This window comes from Crocuta crocuta, unplaced genomic scaffold (assembly GCF_008692635.1).
Source record: "Crocuta crocuta isolate KB4526 unplaced genomic scaffold, BGI_CrCroc_1.0 scaffold101, whole genome shotgun sequence".
Classification (NCBI taxonomy): Eukaryota; Metazoa; Chordata; class Mammalia; order Carnivora; family Hyaenidae; genus Crocuta; species Crocuta crocuta.
Window position 1 is genome coordinate 6,675,479 of NW_027527956.1, and position 20,124 is coordinate 6,695,602.

At 47.8% G+C, this 20,124-nt stretch overlaps 1 protein-coding gene across 1 annotated transcript in view; it reads left to right on the forward strand.

Moving 5' to 3' along the window:
• ZNF236 (zinc finger protein 236) overlaps positions 1–20,124 on the forward strand; it is a 95,940-nt gene that overhangs the window by 41,078 nt on the left and 34,738 nt on the right. The window contains exons 11-18 of the mRNA XM_077752733.1: positions 8,684–8,825; positions 9,707–9,967; positions 10,321–10,571; positions 11,621–11,719; positions 12,175–12,326; positions 13,799–13,884; positions 17,471–17,622; positions 19,206–19,418. Coding sequence (XP_077608859.1) covers positions 8,684–8,825; positions 9,707–9,967; positions 10,321–10,571; positions 11,621–11,719; positions 12,175–12,326; positions 13,799–13,884; positions 17,471–17,622; positions 19,206–19,418 — 1,356 coding nt within the window. The remainder of the gene's footprint in view (positions 1–8,683; positions 8,826–9,706; positions 9,968–10,320; positions 10,572–11,620; positions 11,720–12,174; positions 12,327–13,798; positions 13,885–17,470; positions 17,623–19,205; positions 19,419–20,124) is intronic.

A 20,124-nucleotide genomic window follows, 5' to 3' on the forward strand; every position in this document is an offset into this window, starting at 1 on the left:
TTCAGTGATATGCTACCCAGGAGAAGCTCAGGTTTACTGTGAAGGTAGACATAGAGAATGAAGCAGGTAGAAAAAGACATTTCAAGCAAATGGTAACTGAAAAAAGCAGGAGTAGCTATACTTGTATCAGACAAAGTAGACCTTAAAGTAGAAATGGTAATGAAAAAAAAGACAAAGGAGGTCATTATATAATGACAAAGGGGTCAATACCTCAAGAAGATATAACAATTGTAAATATTTATGTGCCTAATATGAAAGGACCCAGAAACAGCCAATAGGAGAGATAAACAGTAATACGGTAATAGTTGACGACTTTAATACTCTACTGTCAACAATAAACAGGTCATTCAGATGGAGACTCAATAAGGGAACAGCACATTTGAACCACGCTATAACACCAAAAGGACCTAACAGGCAAATACAGAACATTCTAACTAACCACAGCAGAATACACATTCTTCTCAAGCACATATCAGACATTTTCTAGGGTAGACCATACGTTAGGTCACAAAACAAAGCCTTAGCAAATTCAAGAAGGTTGGGATCATACTAGGTATCTCCTATGATGACAGTGGTATGAATCTAAAAATCAATGAGGGAAACTGAAAAATTCACAGGCCCATGGAAGTTAAACAATACTCTCCTGAACAACCAATGGATCAAAGAAGAAATTAAGGGTGAAATAAGTTTCTTAAGACAAGTGAAATAGAAAACACAAAATACCAGAACTCATGGAATGCAACAAGAACAGCTCTTTGAGGGAAGTTTGTAGCAATACACACCAAATTATGAAGCAACAAAAATCCCAAATAACAACATCATCTTACACCTTAAGGAACTAGCAAAAGAACAACAAACTGAGCCCAAAGTTAGCAGAAGGGAAGTAGAAAAGATTGGAGCAGAAGTAAATAGAGAACATAAAACAATAGAAAATATTAATGAAACTAAGAGTTGGTTCTGTGAAAAGATAAACAAAATTGACAGACCCTTTCCTAGACTAACAAAGATAAAAAGAGAGGATCCAAGTCAACAAAATTGTAAATTTTTGGAAAATATAAAGGAAAACATTACAACTGATAACCACAGAAATACAAAAGACCCTAAGAGGCTATTATGTACAATTATATGCCAAAAAACTGGACAATCTTGAAGAAATGGAATAATTCTTAGTAATATACAACTTACCAAGACTGAATCAGGAAGAAATGGGAAGTCTGAATAGACCAAGGACTAGTAAGGATGTTGAATTAATCACCAAAAGTCTCTCAACATAAAAATCCCAGGACCAGATGGTTTCACTGGTGAATTTTAACGAACATTTAAAGAAGAATTAACATCAACCCTTCTCAAACTATTCCAAAAAATCAAAGAGGAAGGACATTCCCCAAACTCATTTTACAAAGCCAGCATTACCCTTATATCAAAACCAGAAAAGGACACTACTAGAAAACCACCCAATATCCCTAATTGATACAAACGTAAAAATTCTCAGTAAAATATTGCTAAACCAAATTCAGTAGCACATTAAAAGAATCATTTACCATGATTAAGTGGGATTTATCACAGGGATGCAAGGATGGTTCAACATACACAAGTCAATCAGCATGATATGTTACATTAGTAGAATAAAAGAAAAGAATCATATGATACCAATAGACGCAGAAAAAGCATCTGACAAAATTCAACTTCCATTCATGGTAAAAAGTTTTAACAAATCAGGAATAGAAGGAACATAACTCATTATAATAAAAGCTATACATAACAAGACTACAACTAACAATATACTCAATGTTAAAGGTTGAAGGGTTTTCCTCTATGATCAAAACAAGACAAGGGTGCCCATTTTCACCACTGTTATTCAAATGAGTACTGGAAGTTCTAGCTAGATCAATAGCATCAAAAACAGTAAAATACTTAAGAATAAATTTAACCAAGGAGGTAAAAGGTCTCTACTCTGAAAACTACAAGACACTGATGAAACAAGTTAAAGACACAAAAAATAGAAATCCCATGTTCATGGATTGGAAGAATTGGTATTGTTAAAATGTCAATACTGAAGCCATCTGTGGATTCAGTGCAATCCTATCAAGATTCTAATGGTGTTTTTTTTTTATGGAAGTAGGAAAAACACTCTTAAAATTGGTACAGAACCACAATGGACCTAATTAGGCATGGAAATCATAGTAACGAAGACTGAAGCAGGAGACATCACACTTCCTGATTTCAAGTTGCACTATAAAGCTGTAGTCATTGATACAGTGTGGTACTGGCATAAAAACCAGTAGGCCAATAGAATAAAATTGAGGGCCCAGACATAAACCCAGGTATATATGGGTAACTGATACTTGACAAGGGAGCTAAGAACACTCAATGGAGAAAAGATACTCTTCAATAAATGTGCTGGGATAACTGGATATTCACATGTAAAAGAATGAAACTAGACCCTTATCTTCTACCACTTACAGAAATTAACTTGAAATGGGTTAAATACGTAAATATAAGACTTGAAACCACAAAAGTTCTAGAATAAAACCTAAGATCAATGCTCCTTGATGTAGGTCTTGGTAATGATGCTTTGGATAGGATACCTAAAGCACAAGCAACAAAATAGCAAATAAGTCGACCACATAAAACTAAAGAGTTTCTGCACAGCAAGAGAACCCATCAATAAAGTGAAAAGACAGCTTATGGAATGAAAAAAACATTTGCAATCAAGTGTTTCTAATAAAATGTTAATATCCAAAATAACTCATACAACTTAGATAGAAAGAAAGATAGATAAAACTAAAAAAAACAAAAATTAAAAATTAAAAAGTAGGTAATGGACCTGAGTAGACTTTTCTCCAAAGAAGATAGTCAGAAGGCTGACAGGTATTTGAAAAGATGCTCCACATCGCTAGTCATTAGGATATGCGAAATAAAACGACAGTGAAATATTACCTGGTATCTGTGGCATGACAAATGCTGGGATGGATGTGGAGAAAAGGCAGACTTTGTGCACTGTTGGTGAGATTGTTATAGGTACAACTACTATAGAAAACAGTATGGAGGAGCCTCAAAAAATTAAGAATAGACCTACCATATGATCCAGCAATTCTGCTTCTGGGTCCATTTCCAAAGGAAACAAAAATACTAACTCAAAAAGATAACCACACCCCTACGTTCATAGCAGAATTATTTACAGTAGCCAAGAGATGAGAAGAGCCTAAGTGTCCATCAATGGATAAATGGGTAAGAAAAATATGGATTATTATTCAGCCATAAAAGATGAGGAGATGCTACCATTTGCAGCAACACGGATGGACTTTGAAGGCATTTTGCTAAGTGGAGCAAGTCAGAGAAAGACAAATACCGTATGATCTCACTTAAGTGTGGAATCCAAAAGGAAGAAAAAACAAAGCAGACGCATAGAACAAGAGGTCAAACTATTGGTTTTTAGAAGAGGGGAGGTAGAAGGAGCACTGGAGGAAGGGGGTCGAAAGGTACACACTTCCAGTTGTGAGATAAATACACACCAGCGACGGGATGGACCCCGTGGTGACTACAGCTAGCGTTGCTGTGTGATGTGCAAGAGGGTTGTGAAGACAGTAGGTCCTGAGAGTTCTCATCACAGCGAGAACTTTTTTCTTGCCTCTTTTCCTTTTTTTTGTATCTTTATGAGAGGGTGGATGTTAGCCTAGCCTACCATAGTAAGCACGTCACAACAGATGGACGCCTTCCTCTACAGTGACGTGTGCCTGTTAGTAATTTCTTGATAAAACTGGGAGTTAACAGAAATAAGGAAAAGGGATTCTGATCTGTAGTTTCTTCTCAGTTTTCAAATCATAGATATATCTGTTTATTTAGATGTTACTGTTTTTCCCTATATACGTGTGTGGGTGTGTGTAAGTGTAATGTCCCCATTTTTTCATTTTGTGTAGCATAGATGTTTGAAATATCTTTTCTTTGAAAGTGATCCAGGCTTTGGTTATCTTTTATTTTATATATTTTTAAATTAAGTTTATTTAGAGAGAGTGAACACAGTTGGAAAGGGCACAGAGAGAGAGAGACTAAGCAAACTAAGCAGACTCTGCACTGTCAGTGCCGTGTCCAAGTCTGGGGCTTGATCCCATGAATCCTGAGATCATGACCTGAGCTGAAATCAAGACTCAGATGCCTAACTGACTGAACCACTCAGGTGCCCCATGGTATCTTTTATTTTAAACCTCAGGGATGTAATGATTGATCTTCCAAGTTTATATTCATGTTTTAATTGTATCGATATTAGAGCATTTCTCTTGCTTTTTAAAACACATTTGTTGTACCTCATATATCAAGTTTATTTTATGTTATGTATTATCTATAATAATGTTATATTTGTCATCATTTTGCAGTATTTGCATTCTCTTACTATTTATAATATGCAAAAGCTCTTCTAAGGCTTAAATGTATTTTCCCAAACACTATAACAAGATAAAGCTTTTTCTCTAGAAATTCTTAGAAGGAATTTTAGGAAATTCTAAGGACATTTCCAGTTTGTTTTTCAGACACATGCATCAACTAGAATTATTCATGCCTTTCTTTGAGATAAGTATTTCCTTCATATATGTATGTTTACATATATTAGGGCTTAAATGTATTTTCCCAAACACTATAACAAGATAAAGCTTTTTCTCTAGAAATTCCTAGAAGGAATTTTAGAATTCTAAGGACATTTCCAATTTGTTTTTCAGACACATGCATCAACTAGAATTATTCATGCCTTTCTTTGAGATGAGTATTTCCTTCATATATGTATGTTTACATATATTAGGGCTTAAATGTATTTTCTCAAACACTATAACAAGATTAAGCTTTTTCTAGAAATTCCTAGAAGGAATTTTAGAATTCTAAGGACATTTCCAGTTTGTTTTTCAGACACATGCATCAACTAGAATTATTCATGCCTTTCTTTGAGATGAGTATTTCCTTCATATATGTATGTTTACATTTACACACACACACACATACACACACATATATGTCTGATGGTCTAGTGGAAATGACATACTATCACTAAGACCTTAGGACATTTCTGTGTGTTAAATTCACCCTTAGTTTTTTTTTTCTTCAGAGATTGAGACCTTATCATTAGCCTAACTTTGTAACTGGACTTTGTGTTTATAAAATTATTGTAGGTGAAAAAGCATCTTAAAAATGAGGCCTGTAATTTTACTGCCTTAGTAGCTCACAGTAGGAAGCCCCCTCCCCCACACACTTGCAAAGGACTCAGAGTCCTTTAGGAGTCTGCCTCTGAGTACATGTGCCTCGGCACCGCCCCAGAAGTGGTCATTCCGTGCGTATTGGGGAAATCACTAAGGCAAGCAGTTCTGTAGACTGGATTGTTTATTGCAGCAGCGTGACAGTATCCAGTAAGAGCAGCAGAGATACTCCCCAGAGGAGTGTGAAATGAACTGGGCACATTGACCCAGGGGAGTTCCTTGCAGAGGATGAGGAGGGTGGCCCGTGTCCTGACCTGGAAAGGTGGCGAATGTGGAGTTGAGGTATAACTAGAACAGCGTGTGTGTGGCTGATCCCACCCGTGTTTGTGTAAAACAAACCCTCTGTTAGAGTACACACACGGTTAATTGTGATCATCTCGGAGAGCAGGCCTTTCACTTTTGTCTTTACGAGTTTCCTAATTGGAGAAGGGGCCAGAGGACTTGCGGCTGCACAGGAGCGCACCAGCAAAGGCTCGGAGGCGGGACTCCGCTCGCGAGTCCCAGGCAGGTGGGGAAGGAGTGGTGGCAGAGCAGGAGGCAGCAGCAGGCCAGGCGCAGGCGAGGGCTCCTCGTCAGACGCGCGCCGGTCACTAGGAGTCAGGGTGCCAGCTTCCGGGGACTCAGTCTCGACCCTGGGCTCATTGTTCTGGGAAAGAAATGATGGACGAAATGTTCTGTGAAGTTGTCGACGGTGGAGCACACAAGTTCTACAAGCCACAGGAGAGAGTTGGGTGGGAGCCATGGGGGCCAAGGGGTTGCTGCCGAGGTGGGTGGCTGGGGTGGGGACCCTGCGCCAGAGTGGGGGCTGTGAGGCCCGGGGCACGTGGCTAGTGTTAAGTGTCCCGGTCAGATTCTGGCGCTGGCTCTCCAGCAAGGGCTGCCGTCCTGGGCTGATAATGCGGCTTGTCTGTCTGGAGGAGCGAGGCAGGCGCAGCCTGGAGCCTGGAGGAGGCGCAGGCCTGACTGCCGTCGTTGAAGCCACACTGTTGTGTTGCCTCGTGAGCGTGGTTTCTGCATCTCAGGGCCGTAGGAAGACACTGACCGACGGCCGATCTTACGCACTGGCCCCGACGGCCTGGTGACCTGCGCACCCCTCCTGAGAAGGCGTTCTCTTGTTTCGTAAGTGAGATGGCAAAAGGCATAGATTGTTTCCTTATCTGTGAAGTGTCTTGCTTTTTCCCCAGGACGATAGATACAAATGTTGGAGGGTTTTTACTTTTTAAAAATTACTTTGTGGATTTCATTTATTTTACCTGCTTCCCTGAATTTATGTAATTGATATAACTAGTTTCTTAAAATTGTTTCATTTCCGTAAATTTTTCTTTCTGGTTGCTTTTTAACATATATTACCTCATAAAGTACATAACATTCCTCAAATTTGTAGTTTTGTACAGTTCATGTTACTTGTGGGATGAATTAAGAAAATTTTTTGTTGGTGTTTTTCTGAGAAACGATTCATTCCATTAAGTTCAACAGGGAACAAGGAAATTGATGATCAGATACTCTTTCTTTGGAGTTTATAATTTTAATTAAGTTGTACTTTTATGCAAATAGCTACTGAGCCTGTTTGCATAAAATTCCAAATGATTGAGCCCCACGGGTGCTGTTGCGCAGACCTCCCGTGAGGCACTTGGGTGTCACAGTTTCCTAGGCTGGATGGTGACCCGAGACGGCATGCGTGTCAGCTGCCACTTAGGAGAATGTTCTGCTCACGCCACCTCACAGGTCCTAGCATAGTTGATGGCCAGTAAAGGTCAGCCCTGCGCTCGGAAATAGACGATCTTGGTTGGAGTGTGCGTGTGTGCTGCTTTCCTAGGGACTAGGAATGGCTGCGTGAGCTAGAGGGACTGGGTGGCGGGAGGGTGGTTGGGTGGGGCTCCGAGCGCCAGCCAGGGGTGGAAGCCGGCGGAGCAGTGGTGATGAGGAACTCGGTCGCGAGCACGGAAGGCCCGTGAGCACCTGTGTCTTCAGTAACAGGGTCTCTCTGTCAGTGACCGGAGAAGGTTGAGCAGAACCGTAATTCGATGGAGGCATCGTCGTGGTGTTTGTCTCCATGCGGTTCAGTCTGTGGGTCCCAGAGGCAGGCGACTGCTGTTCTGAGCAGGAGCTGAGTCCCCAGGACAGAGCCCGGGAGCCTGGAACAGTGTGGAAGCTGCCGGAGAGAGAGTGTCCCTGAATGGTACCGATTTGGCTCTGGTCGTCCAAAACACTTGTGAAACGGGACAAGTTTTGGCAGTTTTAGGTTTGTGCTGCACGGATTAAACACAGGTTACAAGGGAGGGTTCTGAGTTCTCTTTGAAAAGAACCTGGCTCCTGCCGCAGGCACCAGGAGGAGCAGGCCCGTTTCCGAGGTCTGATACGGCAGCGACGTGCCTGAGCCGAGCCTCCGAGACCTCCCCAGCTCCACTTTCCCCGCGCTGTGTGAGGCTGGCAGCAGCGGGAATGGCGACGGGGAACAGGTCTCCGAGGCAGTGGGGAAGTGTGGCGCCCAGGACTGCAGAGGACTTAATGAGATCGGGGCAGGGGTTGGTTCTCGAGAATTCTGAAACACCCGGCTGGCCCCTTATGACTGAAGGGACTGCTTTCCACGTCCAACAAGGAGAGCCGGGAGGGAGAAGGAGGTTCTAGGGCAGAAAACCGAGCTACAGCCTGGCCCGTCCCGGAAAGCCAGGACCGCGGCGCCCTAGGAGGTGCCCACCAAGAACCTTCACCCAGGAGTTAGCGGCACAGTGCGGGTTGGGCCCGGGGAAGGAGGGCCCTGGGCAAGCTGGCCGTGGGGTCTCCCTCTTAATGTTCCGGGTGAATATGAAGAGGTCGAAAAGGCTCAAATGCATGTTTGTCCTGAGTTGCATACTTAACTCAATGGCTTGATCAAGACCTATTTTTCATAGTCAGCCTAAGGGGGTTCTTTCTTTCCTGAAAGATTGTAAAACCTGGAATCCTTCAGTTACCAGTTTTCCTAGTCACAGGTACCCCTTTAATAACATTTCTTTAAAAATAGACTTTTTTTTTTAGAACAGATGATCATGTGAGAATCATTTGTGTTTCGAGTTCATTGTAGTACTAAGGGTACAGTCTTTATACTGAACAGAGAAGAGATTCAGAGTCCTGATTGACCTACATTTTGGATACAGTTATTTTGATTCTGTGCCAGCAAATGTAAGAACCCATTAAAAATTGAACCAGAGGAAAGAACTGCAATGTACATATATTCCTTATGTTGGAAAATACCTATCTTATATTAACTTTATAAGTGTTTCCCAATGGGCTTTTTTAAAATAGCCGGTTTCTAACAATTAAAATAGCACTTAGCTGCAACACTGGAAATCTATATTTTAACTCCTCCAAATTTTCATCTTTTGGGGAAAGCAGATGCCTTTTGACATTTAACTTTTTTAGTAGCATTAACAGCAAATTATTCCTGATTTTCTTTTGGTTTGTAGGTCTTATCCAGCCCATTCCAAGAAACCAGTTTTTTCAAAGTTATTTTAATAACAATTTTGTAAATGAAGCAGATAGACCGTACAAGTGTTTTTACTGTCATCGCGCATATAAAAAGTCTTGCCACCTTAAACAGCACATCAGGTAAGGTGATGTACCCAGAAATGGGAGATGTAGCTTAATTGCAGTGATTGGTGAGCTGGTAGCATGTAGAAATCTTAAGGATGGTAGCGTTCACTTTCGGGATTTGAAAATGTCACACGTTTGACCCCACAGTATTTTTTGGTTTCTGATATTTGTTTTTCTTTTTTTGTTAATGTTTATTTATTTTTGAGAGAGAGAGAGAGAGAGTGTGAGTGAGGTAAGGGCAGAGAGAGAGAGGGAGACACAGAATCCGAAGCAGGCTCCAGGCTCTGAGCTGTCAGTGCAGAGCCTGATGTGGGGCTCAAACTCATGAACTGTGGGATCATGACCTGAGCCGAAGTTGGACGCTAAACCCACTGAGCCACCCAGGCATCCCTGGTGACTGATGTTTTCATTTGTTAGTGTCTTGAATATTCTGCCCAGAAATTGTCACCTGATTTTATTTGCACTGTTACATGTCAGCACTTGTAATTTCTAGGACGTGTCAAACAAGAATTTGGTTTATTGAGTTAGTGACGTACTTTAACAGGTTTTCAGATCTGTTCGTCGGAATTTAGATTAATGCCTGGTGCTAGCAACAGTGAAAGGAAAGTGGAAGCTTGGTCGGGAAAGATGGTGAAATGTCATGAAAACTTTTAGAACTCAGAGGCAGACTTGCCACAGAGCGCTGTCTCTGCTGTGTGCCGGCCGTGTGGCTTCAGGGAAGTCACTCGAGCTCTCTGAATCTTGGGCGCTCTCGCTGGTCAAATGTTGAGAAGTATGTCCCCACTGCTGAGCGTCCCACCGTGGCTCTCCGTGAAAGAATGGACACACGCACCGTAGCTTATAAAGCGTTGTAATGTCGGAAGGTGCTTACTCACTCATATTTGTATTCTTTTCAGATCACACACAGGTGAGAAGCCTTTTAAATGTTCTCAGTGTGGAAGAGGCTTTGTTTCTGCCGGAGTGCTCAAAGCCCACGTGCGCACGCACACGGGGGTCAAGTCCTTCAAGTGTCTGATATGTAACGGAGCTTTCACGACCGGTGGCAGCTTACGGCGGCACATGGGCATCCACAACGACCTTCGTCCTTACATGTGTCCTTACTGCCAGAAGACGTTCAAGACCTCGCTGAACTGCAAGAAGCACATGAAGACCCACAGGTAGGCATGATCCCGCCTTGAACGCCTTGCAGAATCTGCACTGGGACAGTTTTACTGTGAAACGCATGGTATCTTTTACAGTCTTTTTAAAAATTTTAAATATTCTGGCGCGTGTCCTCACCCTCCTCTGCTGCCTTCACATGCCTGCGATCTGTGAGAGCGCTTGAAGTTCAGGGAACGTGATTTTTTTCCCAGAGCTCTCAGTAGTATTTAACTTGAACTGGATCGCCACCGTGGCTTCACAGGGAAGTAATGTTTTGAAATGTTGGTAGCGAGGTAGGGCGTGCACAGCAGTCCCTCCCGCGAGTGGCCCCCGGTGGCCCCTGACCGTGGCGTCTCCTTCCGTCCTGAAGGTACGAGCTCGCCCAGCAGCTGCAGCAGCACCAGCAGGCGGCCTCCGTGGACGACGGCCCCGGGGGCCCGCAGGGCGTGCACACCGCGGCGCACGTGCAGGTGGAGATCGAGAGCGAGGAGCTGCGGCAGGCGGCCACGGGCCCCGCGTGCGGCGAGGCCATGCTGGACCTGGAGCCCCCGCAGGTGGTGCGCACGGAGGACACGGGGCTCGCTCAGCAGCTGACACACCAGCCCCTGGACGCAGATGAAGGCAAATATTCCAGACGTTCTAACGTGTACAGTTGGCCGTTCGTACTCCCTCCAGTCTGTGCCGGGGTCTCGTCCCTGAGTGTTTCGGTCCCAGTTTGTGTGTGTGTGTGAGCCCCCGCGGGCCTGCTGTGGCCTAGAAATCCAGGGCCAGGACCCATCACACACACGCCTCCTGCAGGCACGTCACCTTCGTGTGTCGAGAGGGGCCTTCGTGCGCAGTAGGTGTGCGTCCGAGACCGCGTCCCGCGCGTCTGCAGGGGCAGAGCCCTGGCCTGGCGGGTCGCTTTCTTCACCCGTAGGGCCTCCTGCAGACGGTGAGCTCATCTGCCTGGCGCAGCCCCTCGTCTCGTTTGGGCCTCACCGTTCGCGGGCCAGCTTACTGTTTGGTGTCCCGGGTCCCACATGTGTTTTGTCTGTGAGCAGGAGTTTGTGTTTTTTATCCTCTGGGTATCCTGGAATGATGCATATCCGAAAATATTTTTTTAAATGTTTATATTTTTAAGTTTATTTAGTTTGAGAGAGAGACCGTACAAGTAGGGGAGGGGCAGAGAGAGAGAGAGAGAGGGAGGGAGGGAGGGAGGGAAGGAAGGAGGGAGGGAGAGAGAGAATCCCAAGGGGACTCCACGCTGTCAGCACAGAGCCCAATGTGGGGCTTGAACTCATGAACCATGAGTTCATGACCTGAGCCGAAACGAAGAGCCAGATGCTTAACCGGCTGAGCCCCCCAGGAGCCCCTGAGAAGAGGTTTTAAATAGTCATCGAATGTAATTGCATTAGGATATTTTCCCCGTAGAAGAATGTCTGAGGTTTAGGATAGACTTTGAGGGGACGTTCTGGCAGTACGAAGGTGACGCGTCCCCTCTGGTACCTGTGTACCTATCTTATATTCTGTGTTGTGTGTGTGTATACGTGTGTCTGTCCTTCCTACTGTCTTTCCCAAACACAGAGGCTCAGTTTTGAGAACTCACTGAAGTGCCCTTTCGGACAGACGGGTAGATCTGAAATGCCCCGGAGCTCACGACCTCCCCTGTGTTTGCATGTCTACCTCAGATGGGTTCGTGGCGCCGCCGCACACCCTGCCGGGGCCCGTGGACCAGTTTGAGGAGCGGGCTCCACCGCAGTCCTTCGAGCCGGCCGGCTTGTCGCAGGGTCAGTGAGCTGCACAGCAGCCTTGGCACTTTGTTTTTTAAGGCCCTTCTGAAGTTTGTGGTTTCAGACCAACAATTTTCTGCACGGATTGCGTGTGCATGTGTGTCGTGTGTGCGTGTGCTGCGTGGGGCCACTCAGTTGTCTGGGAGGCGCTGTTAGTGACCATTCTGCACGTGGCCTGTAGCCAAGCCTCGGTGACCGGGTGGAGGGGCCTCTGGGGCGGCCGTGTAGACGGTTGTGTGCTGGGCGCAGCACCGTCCCCAGAGCTTGCCGAAGACGGCCAGCCCTCGTTCTGGTTCGGAAGGTGGGCCTGTCCCTGTAACACCATTATCTATAAGACCAGCTGTGTGTGTGTGTGTGTGTGTGTGTGTGTGTGTGTCTGTGTGTCTGTGTGTCTGTGTGTCTGTGTGACTAGAGTAGTTTTTACAGGACTTGTGTTCTCTGATTCGTTTCAGGCTTTCCTGTGGCGGATCCGTACGGTCAGCAGACCGCATTTGCGCCCGTCCAGCAGCTGCAGGACTCGAGCACGCTGGAGTCGCAGGCCCTGTCCACTAGCTTCCACCAGCAGGGCCTGCTCCCCGGGCCCGGCCCTGACGCCGTGAGTGTGGTGAGTGTATGTGGCGTGCCTGGCGCCGCCATCTTCAGGCTGTAACCGTGTGGACGTCCTCACTTCGGAGGGCGTGCCGATGTCTCCTGACAGTGTCGTGTCGCCTGTGAAGCCGAAACGTTCAGCACGAGCGTCTTCTCCCTGAAAATGCTTAAACTTTACTGAGAGATCTCGGTCCCATGACGTGGATTTCGCAAAACTTTTTGGTCAGAAGAGGAAAGTCAGTGCCGTATTGTGTAATAACACGTGAAGGTTGTCATGTGGCATTAGTGACAAAAGCTGTGTGTTTTTAATTGCAGACTCTTACATCACAGAATGGAAATACAAGGGACACTGGTGTACTAAAAGTCAATATTTAAATGCATCATTTAAACGTTTTACTCAGTCTGGGGCACCTGGGTGGCTCAGTCGGTTAAGCGTCCAACTCATGATCAGGTCATGATCTCACAGTTCATGGGTTCAAGTCCCGTGTTGGGCTCTGTGCTGACAGCTCAGAGATGCTTTGGATTCTGTGTCCCCCACCCTTGCTCTTGCTCTGTCTCCCTCTCTCTCAAAAATAAACAAACATAAAAAAAAGTTTTACTCAGTCTAACTGGAGACATTTCAGGTTTTGTTTTGGTTTTGATTTTGTACATTTTTGGAACTTTTTCAATAGTGAAGGAAGTGCTCGGCATATCAGTTCTCTCTCCGTGAAATCCGCTGCTGAAAACAGCCGCAGCCACCGTGGGCAGCTTCTCTGGGTGGGGGGCCTGGGCCCTCCAGGGGGCTCTCCTAGTGCTGCTTCAAAGCTCAGAAAGCCCGTAATCTGGATGCTGCGTCCGGGTAGGACCTGAGGGGTGGAGAACGTGCTGTGTCTCCCTGTGGTTCTTTGCCGAGCGAGGCAGCAGGATTCTATTCATTTTCAGTAACACGAGAGCAGATGAGTAACGTCTTATTAAGAATTATAAAGAATATGGAAAGAGCAACAATTTCTTGCTTGGTTAACCTGTATTAAAGCAAATTAATAGACAGTAAATAAGTATTTACTAAAATTAGTATACATTATTATTTTTTTAAAAAAGTTTTTAATGTTTTTTTTTTTAATTTTTTTAATGTTTTTATTTATTTCTAGGAGNAATGTTTATCTTTGAGAAACCGCACATGAGCAGGGGAGGGGCAGAGAGAGAGGGAGACCTAGAATCCGAAGCAGCTCCAGGCTCTAAGCTGCCAGCACAGAGCCTGACGTGGGGCTCGAACCCACGGACCATGAGATCATGACCTGAGCTGAAGTCGGACACTTAACTGACAGCCTCAGATGTTTATTATTAATCTAGCCAGATGATTAAATGGAGCTACTTAGTGTTACTCCTTTGATTCTGCTCTTATAAACCCTCTTATCCTTAGTTGGTGGTGGTTTTTGCATGTGTTTACGTAGAGATACTCAGTAGTCTGCTTGTACTTGTGCTAAATTTTAGACAACTCGTTTGATCCAGGAGTCGTCCCAAGAGGAGCTGGACCTTCAGACTGCTCGTCCCCAGTTCCTGGAGGCCAGGGAGGACCAGAGCCGACGCTCCTACAGGTAGCTGTCTGCGCTGCGGCCGGTGCACGCCCGTCCTGACTGCTGCACGCCCGCTGTGTGCACCCCACTTCCCAGGGGCTAGATTTACCTCAGGAACTCTGTGAATGGGCTCCGTTGTCATCCCCGTTTTATTAGAACTAAAGGGTCTGAGGCCACAGAGATCAGCTTGCTAAGATTTCTCCGGCGAGCTAGTGGCAGCCACAGCCTGTGCGTTTCACCTGCTCTGCTGTGGCTTCCTGTTACCGTGTTTGCAGAAACAACTTTTAATTTGCTGTGTGTGTCTTTGTTCAAGGTTCTTGGCATGCTGCGTGCGTAACTGCCAAGCAGCACCATGAGCACAGAGACCACATTTGCATCCACTCGCTCGGCCCTCATGCTTCTGTGCCCTTAGTAGCGTGTGCTGAGTGCCTGCAGTGGCCTTGGGGCATTTAGGACGCGTGCGGCTCCCTGCGGCGCAGACAGGCCATGGCCCAGCTCCCCCGGGACGGGAGCATCACAGTGAACAGAAGAAACGTGCTGTGTTCAATTGAATAGGAGTATTGTCTTTGTAGAGATCATCTTGGCCTTACACTATTTGAATAATTTTATTATTTGCCGAAAATACTTTTGAAAATCTAATTAAAACTTTCTCCAGAGCCATTTAACCAAAAAACTACTTTGTAGTTACTCTTATCAAATGGTGAGCTATCTTATCTCAAATGAGTGGTCTTAATTGAGGGTTTTGAAAAAAATTTTTTTTTTTTAATGTTTTTATTTATTTGTGAGAGAGAGAGATAGTGTGAGCAGGGGAGGGGCAGAGAGAGAGGGAGACACAGAATCTGAAGCAGCTCCAGGCTCTGAGCTGTCAGCACAGAGCCCGATGCGGGGCTCGAACCCACAAACTGTGAGATCGTGACCTGAGCTGAAGTCGGACGCTTAACTGACTAAGCACCCAGGCTCCCCTTAATTGAGGTTTTAGAACACGGCTAATGTTTGCCAATGTCATTAAGCCAGTGAGGTGTGAGTGGCCCAGTAACTTCACTCTCCCGTTTCCATAGGTTTTGTTTTTCATGACGACCTTGAGTACCTCAAGCTGGTGTTCTTACAGAGACGTTTTACCTTTGAGAGTGTATTGTCCTGAGATCTTCATGAATTTGCAAATCCAACAGTGTGTTCTAGTGGTGGTTCCTAAGTTGGGGGTCTGTGGCTTCTGAGGGAGATGGGCAGAGCTGGGCTGCAGGGTTTCTCAGACCCCCTTGTCTTCCTCACACTGATCTCTTCAGCGGGTGTTAACTGCTGGTGTTTACGTGGGATTTTGCATTGGTATTTTTAAGTGAGATTAATCTGATTGGTGTTTTCTCCTGATTCCTTTGTGACATCTGTTTGGTTTTCCAGGACTTGTAGCCTTGCATCATTCGTGCATTTATTCAGTGTTTATTAAGAACCCACTAGATTAGTGAGCAAGACAGAAGAACTTCAGTCCGCAAGGGCTGACAATCTAGTGGGAAGAGATGATAGCGAGATGGAGGGGTGAGGCGCCCAGCAGATGGGGACAGAGAGAGCGGAAGGGGTGCTGGGTGCTGGGGGGCAGCCGATGGGAGGGGAGGGTGCCGCTGCCCTGGGACTGGTCGTAGATGCTGGATCTATTCAGGACACGGGGCCTGTGGGACCTATAACGGGCTGAGGGGTGCGGGGGGGAGGAGGCTGCGAACATCGCTCTGACCTCAGAGCCGGGAGGGTGAAATCACTGCCCCTAGAAAGGGGCCACCCTTGGGGGAGCAGGTGTGCCACAAAGACCACGACTTGGTTTTGTGTTTTGTGTCATCAGGGGCACACGGCTGGGGCACACGGCTGGGGCACACGGGCTGGGGCACACGGCTGGGGCACACGGGCTGGGGCACACGGCTGGGGCACACGGGCTGGGGCACACAGGCTGGGGCACACGGGCTGGATGAAGGGGAGAGGTCCAGGTGGAGCTGTACCGCCAGGGAGTGAAGCCAGGAAGGTGCATGTCCGTAACGAAAGGAAGGGCCTTCGAGGCTGTGCTCTTGGTGCGCACGTAGCAGTGTGTGTTCTGGAGACGGACCGGGCTCGAGCTGTCTGGGTGTGATTTTTTGAGGAGATGGTGTGTCGCCTTCGTTGGATTCTCAAGGACCTCAGGGATCCGCTCCTAACACATTAAGAAATGTGAAACCTGTAGCCTTGCTTTTCCCTTAATATTTTGCCTTTCGGCGCGTAAGTGTGACGAAGGCAGAAAGCAGCAAAGCGCCCTGACGGCTTCCGGGGTTTGTGGTCTCAGAGGAGACCTTTCCGTGGATGCTGCCCCTGGGTGTCCTCCGGCATCTGCTCGCCGTCCCCCCCCCACCCCCCGCCTGGCCAGGCGCTCTCCCACAGACCGCTCGCTCTCAGTGTTGGCCTCTGTGACTCAGGCTGGTGTTGGACATGTACAGGGACAGCTGTGTGATCCCCGTGAGGCAAGGGGAGGTGGCCTTTCACAGGCAGAGAAGGGTCCCGTCTCCATATGACACGGAGCCTGGTCCTGGGGTGGGAATGTGGCCAGGCGGCCGTGATGGCCTGGCTCCAGACTGTTCTCTGAGGCCTGCGTTTGTCCACCCGACTGCAGTGCTGTTCCGGCGCCGGGAGTTGGTGGCCGTTCGCAGGTGCGGGCCCTGGAGTCTTCCTCGGCACACATCACGAGGTTTCTTGGCCCAGTTCTGCAAATGGACTGTCCCCCTCGGCTGCCCCGTGCATGGAGCCGGGCCCGACCTCGTTGGCAGAATTGGCTTTCTCACCTCAATTGGTGAATGATGTTCGCTTGCTCTTCTGGTTTTAAGGGGCAACTTGTGTCCCCCAGTGAACTTCGGAACTGTATCCGAATTGCCAGTCTTCAGATCAGTGTGGGCACTCGAGGGCGGTAACTGCGTCTGTGCAGCTGCCCGGTCCTGGAGGGCCGGGTCCCTGAGTAACGTGCTGCTGCAGGGTAAAACCTGGACATGGGACAGCTGGGGAAATACAGTACCAGAGGCTTTCTAAATCTGTTTTATTTATAGGTTTTAGTAATATGTGAGTAAGAATTTAGAAATTTATAATTATTTCATCCTTGAAGTAAGTTTGATACGTTCTGTAAGAACTTAGGGGAAAGTAATACTGTGCATTTACACATTTTCCAAAGCAGATGTAGGGAAATGTGTTTTGTAAAGTATTTCATAAAACAAAAGAGTATATGAATTGGCATTTCCAAGTGTCTGGATTCAGGAGTGATTCTGACCCAGAAGCATTGGAAGGTTCTACAGCATCTCCTACGACTTAGTAAAGAAAATAGTATGTGATCAATTATTTTCCTGTCATGTATAAAGGAGTCGTTTCTGATTAATCAGATATAATGCCTGATGGGTATTTGTACGGGATTTACCAATATTGAAATAATAAAATATGTGTAAGACCACAGATCCTCTGAGCAGAATTTGATCTGATGTAATAATTTCTGTAATGGTTATGCCTGATCATTTCATGATCGCTGGTGAACATGGGTTTTTTTCCAGTGTCGGGTCTCCGATCTGAGCTCTGAATGAACGTGCTCTCTCTGCTCTTCATGCTGTGTTCGCAGATGTGAGTATTGCAACAAAGGCTTTAAGAAGTCCAGCCACCTGAAGCAGCACGTGCGGTCCCACACGGGGGAGAAGCCCTACAAGTGCAAGCTCTGTGGCCGTGGCTTCGTGTCCTCGGGCGTTCTCAAGTCTCATGAGAAGACACACACAGGTCAGTGTCTGCCTCGCGCTTGGGTTTGTGGTTTTCATTGTGTTCGTGGAGGGGCGCAGCCATCGCCACCACGAGACCCTAGGGCACGTGCATCACAGCCCAGGGATGCCCCGGGCCTGCGGCAGTCACTCCCCGCTTTCCCTGGGTGCCCCTGGTCCCAGGAAACCCGGCCTCTACATCGGTGCGTTGGCCTGTTGAAGATGTTCCACGCCGGTGGAAACATACAAGACAAGGCTCCTGGTCCCGAGCCTGGGGCTCCGTCCACACGGGGACAGGTGTTAGCACTAGCTAAGGCTACCTTATGTGGGCGGACCTCTCTTGTTCATCATCAGCCTTGAGACTCCCGTCTGAGTCCTAGGACTCAGTCTGCTGTGAGCGCGTGTACACGTTGTATGTGGACGTATGTTTCCATTTCTCTGTGTACGAGTGGAATTGCTTGGTCCTGTGGCAACTCCGTATAACCCTTTTGAGTTGATCGGACTGTTTACCAAAGTGGCTGCACCGTTTTACTTTTCACCAGCAACGGACGGAGTCCTGACCTCACACTCTCATCAACACCTGGCATAGCACGTGTCCTTTGTGTCATGACCGCCCTCGGGGGGGCGTGGTGGTGTGTATTGTGGCTTTGATTGGCTTCTCTCTGGTGGTTCGTGGTGTGCGGCGTCTTCCCACATGCATATTGAGAGGTGGCTCTTCTAATCCTGTGCCATTTTTTAAATTAGATTATTTGCAACTTATTACTGCATTGTTTAAAGGGTTTGAAAACTTATTCTTTGTCAGAGCTATGATTTGCAGTTAAATCTATTTTAAATATATTTAGTAGATTTTGTATTTTTATTTTGTATATCAGTATATCTGTTTCTTATCAGTATATCTGTTTCTTATCAGTATATTCTGTATAAGGCTTTATTACAAAATAAAAACAAAGAAACAGAACAGGGTAGGCCTTACAGGGCTTGTCCACAGTGGGTGGCTGGGGAGTGGTTTAGCGGGGTTAATGGGGTTAGAGGGGTTAGTGGGTGCTGGGAAGACGGGCAGAGAGCTGGCCCGGGAGGGCAGGTCTGGAGCCCTGCTAAGGAGCCCGCTGTCCCCGCAGCAGGGAGCAGCCTGGTGGACTCCTGCCACGTGTGCGTGGTGGCTGATGAGCGCTGTGGTCAGTCGGGGGGCCCTGTTCCCTCAGCGCGGAGCAGAGGGTCCTGCTGTCAGACCCGACCGGCAGGTGAAGCTGCAGGGAGGGCTGTGGGCCCCCCTCCCCTGTCACCTGCTGTGCGGATGAGGAAACAGGATGGATTTGAGGAAACGGTTCATGCGTACAGTACACAGCGTGTTGTCCGTGTGGGTGTAGCAGGCGGAGGGTGGAGGGGACCTGGCACTGGCTGGGAGCCGCGCTCTTGGAGGCTGTCCTTGCACGAGCGAGTCGGCAGGAAGACATGCTCTCGGTGTCCCTGTCCTGACAGCAGACCAGGGCGAGAGCGGTCTCTGGTCTCGTGGCTCGTGGCTTGTGGAACGTGTCTTTGTTTGCTTTTGACGACTTAGGTCGTAAGGTTGTGAAGCATGGTGTTCACCCGGTCTTGTTGTCACAGGCGTGAAGGCGTTCAGCTGCAGCGTTTGCAATGCCTCGTTCACCACCAACGGCAGCCTCACGCGGCACACGGCCACGCATATGAGCACGAAGCCCTACAAGTGTCCGTTCTGCGAGCAGGGCTTCCGCACCACCGTCCACTGCAAGAAGCACATGAAGAGGCACCAGGCCACGCCGGCTGCTGCACCCGCCCCGGGGGAGGCAGACGGAGCAGGTACTGCCCGCTGCAGGTGGGGGCCGGGGCAGGGCTGGCGTGGACGCGGCTCCCCTGCGCTCGCTGCTTTTCTGATGGCCACAGCCGCAGGTGCGCTGAAAACAAGGGCCAGGAGGTGCAGAGAGGGGACCCCCCCCCCCGCCGTCACTGGTCACCGCAGGGTGGCCGTGTGCGTGTGAAGGTACGGTTTCGTATCAGGGAGGGGTTCATGCCCCGCATCGTGGGTGAGTTTGGTGCGGAAGACAGGTGTGTGTCACATCCGAGCTGCGCACGTCCCTCCCTGCTATTGTGCCGCCGGCTCCCACGGTGCACGCCCCACAGCGCGTCCGCTCGTCAGCCCCCTGGGCGCAGGCTGAGTCCCTCCGAGTGGGCGCAGGGCCGCTGTTCCCTGCTGGTGAGACCAGTTCTTTGTAACACGTCCCACAACGGCACGTCCACACGGTGCAGTCTGCGCTGCGTGTCACCAGGTGAGCGTGACGGGCGCGTGGCCTGGGCTCCTCTTCCGGCTGGTGGCCCCCAGTGGCTCCACTGGGCAGTGAGCACTGGACCTCTGTCCTCTGGTTTGGGGAAAATGTCTTTACAAATGTGCCACAGCCACCAGAGATAATAAAAACCCCAACCTGTCCACTGCAGGCCAGCTGCTCTGGTCTCTCCAGCAGGTAGCTCTGAGTGCCGCCCGTCCCGACCTCCTCCCCCGTCACGCGGC